This window comes from Triticum dicoccoides, chromosome 1A (assembly GCF_002162155.2).
Source record: "Triticum dicoccoides isolate Atlit2015 ecotype Zavitan chromosome 1A, WEW_v2.0, whole genome shotgun sequence".
NCBI lineage: Eukaryota > Viridiplantae > Streptophyta > Magnoliopsida > Poales > Poaceae > Triticum > Triticum dicoccoides.
In genome coordinates, this window is record NC_041380.1 from 487,947,651 (window position 1) to 487,950,696 (window position 3,046).

Sequence of the window (3,046 nt, forward strand, 5' to 3'; positions counted from 1 at the left end):
AATCGCCGAATTAACCGTGTAGCAGCTAGCCTCTTGTCGCGAATCGCATGAAGAGGGCGGTAGGAAAGAATCCCCTGATGAACAGTGCCGGCTGGGAGCCGCCCGGCCGACGGGTCGATCTTCCGGCGATTTCAGCGGTGCGCCGTGACGAGCGTCTCGACGAACCGCAGCCCGTCGAACCTCGGCGCGAACCTGTCGTCCCGGCCGCTCGACGACGAGGATTCCTGCGAAAGCAGCAGGAAGTAGTACAAAACAGTTCAAGACGCCGTCGTGATCCCGAATCGAAACCGGGGATTGCTATCCAAGGAAGGAGGAGATTCTTTGGGAGGGGAAGACTGGGGGAGAAGGCAGGGGAGGAAACGGAACAGCGACCCGCGCGGACGCAGCACGTACCCGCTGTCGGAAGAGGAACCCGTCGCATCTGCCGACGACGACCGCGGCGGCGGTCGGCGGCGTCGGGGCGCGGTCGCACGCGAGGAGCTCCGCGCCGGAGGCCACGGCGACGGCGGCCGCGGACGCCACGGCGGCTGCTATTCCCCACATCATCGTCGATCCACTTTCCCCTCCTCCTCCTCTGGCGGCTGGCTGGCTGGCGGGGAGGGGAGAGAGGCGTGAACGCTGGCGGCACGCTGGAATCTCTTTGGCGGGCTGGAACCGTGCCGACGGCAAGATTCGTCTTTGCTTCTGGGCTTTTGTAGTTCCGGACTGCACAGGGCTCATGTAACGAGGACTTGTTCCTCAAACGAAAAATGTAACGAGGACTTTTTACTTTCTCAAAAGAAAATCTTGCTCCCTGTTTTTTTTATAAAAGAAGGACGTCCCCTTCCGATTTTCATTAAAGAAAACCCAAGCATCCAAACTAAACAACCTACGACAGGAAGCAAACGCGAAAAATCTACCATGCTTCTCCCTCTCAACTCCACCCCAACCTCCACATGAAGACTATCAACGCTAAGAGCATGGTTAATAATACAGCCAACAGTCGGCTATAAAAAGTTGACATGTCATCTACAACCAACCTCTTAGACTAGCCACAATGGAGAGTAACATACATTACTACCTCCGTTTCAGTTTATAAGTCCTACGCGTATACCTAGGTTGCCAATTTTATCACCTTAATATAAATTATATAACACAAAAATTATACGGTTTGAAAATAGAGCATTTGAAGTTTATATTGGTATATTTTTTATAATATATAACTTGTATTAAGTTGGTCAAATTAACGATCTAGGGGCACGCGCACGCCCTGTAAACTGAGAGAGGGGTTATAGACTATGTTACTACCTTCGTAGTGGGTGTCATGCAAAGCTCCATTTATTAGGTTATAGACTCATACTGCATTGGGACATGTGATGTTACAGTAACTAGCTAAGTTACTAGAACTACCTCTCTCTTCATTAACCCATTGCCACATAGACAAATTTGTTGAGTTGGACTTGAAGTTACTGCTGAAGTTACTCCCACTGTGGCTAGTCTTAGCCGGCATGTACAATAATAAGTTTTAAATATGTACTAGTTTATCAATAGTTGACCCATCTTACATCCTCACAAAGGGTCTTGGGTCTCGTGTTGCAGCTGGCTACTGTTAGACTAAGTATATATTAGATATACGTGTTGTAACATAACCTGTATTTGTACGGTTCCCTCTTATAAATATATAACAGTCGTACCCACCAAGGATATCTAGCATTGTTCCAAACCCTAGTATGTTTAACATGGTATCAGACGACGCGTTCGATCCGCGTCGCGCTTCCGCCTCCTTTGCTGCCGCCGCGTCGGCCACTACCGTCGCGCCGCCTCTGTCAACCCTAGCGATGGAGTCTCCGTTCCTGGCGTCGCCTCCGCTCGCTTAGGCCCGATCGATCGAGTCGGGGTCGCATCCTCCTGCACCGCGTCGATCACCCGCGATGCAATCGCTCGCGGCCGGCGCCCCGATTCTGCCGCGTGATGCGCCTTGCTACCTCTTGAGCACTGCGTTGGATTTTCTTGAAGAGAAAAGGAGATGCAGCAAAGTAGCGTAAGTGTTTCCCTCGGTTTTTGAGAACCAAGACCTGTTCAAGAATTCATCCGATTAACCAGTTAACTTGTCGATTAATCCCTACTCATAGGGTGCCCGAGTAGTCGATTACCCGATAAATCATCCGATTAATTGATTAAATGGCCGATTAGCTTGCCGATTAGCCTATTAATCCCCTACTCACCAGCCGACCGAGCAGTTACCAGTTAATGATTTTCTCAACAATGGAACCAAGGTATCAATTCAGTAAGAGGCTACGCGCGAGTCCCTCGTACCTGCGCAAAACAAATAACTCATCGCAACCAACGCGATAAGGGGTTGCCAATCCCTTCAAGGTCACTTACGAGAGTGAGATCTGATAGATATGATAAGATAATATTTTTGGTATTTTTGTGATAAAGATGCAAAGTAAAATAAAAACAAAGTAAAAAGCAAAGGAAATAACTAAGTATTGCAAGATTAATATGATGAAGATAGACCCGGGGGCCATAGGTTTCACTAGTGGCTTCTCTCGAGAGCATAAGTATTTTACGGTGGGTGAACGAATTACTGTTGAGCAATTGACAGAATTGAGCATAGTTATGATAATATCTAGGTATAATCATGTATATAGGCATCACGTCCGAGACAAGTAGACCGACTCCTGCCTGCATCTACTACTATTACTCCAATCATCGACTGCTATCCAGCATGCATCTAGAGTATTAAGTTCATGAAAACAGAGTAACGTGTTAAGCAAGATGACATGATGTAGAGGGATAGATTCATGCAATATGATAAAAAAAACCATCTTGTTATCCTCGATGGCAACAATACAATACGTGCCCTGCTGCCCCTACTGTCACTGGGAAAGGACACCGCAAGATTGAACCCAAAACTAAGCACTTCTCCCATTGCAAGAAAGATCAATCTAGTAGGCCAAACCAAACTGATAATTTGAAGAGACTTGCAAAGATAACCAATCATACATAAAAGAATTTAGAGAAGATTCAAATATTGTTCATAGATAATCTTGATCATAAACCC

The 3,046-nt window shown here is 47.2% G+C and overlaps 1 protein-coding gene across 1 annotated transcript; it reads right to left on the reverse strand.

Moving 5' to 3' along the window:
• LOC119306727 lies at positions 1 to 696 on the reverse strand. Its single transcript, XM_037582898.1, has 2 exons — positions 394 to 696; positions 1 to 224 (listed from the first exon to the last, which is right to left on the reverse strand). Exons 1-2 carry the CDS (start codon positions 544 to 546, stop codon positions 132 to 134), a joined length of 246 nt encoding a protein of 81 aa, XP_037438795.1. The 5' UTR covers positions 547 to 696; the 3' UTR covers positions 1 to 131.
• Between the last annotated feature and the right edge of the window lie 2,350 nt (positions 697 to 3,046).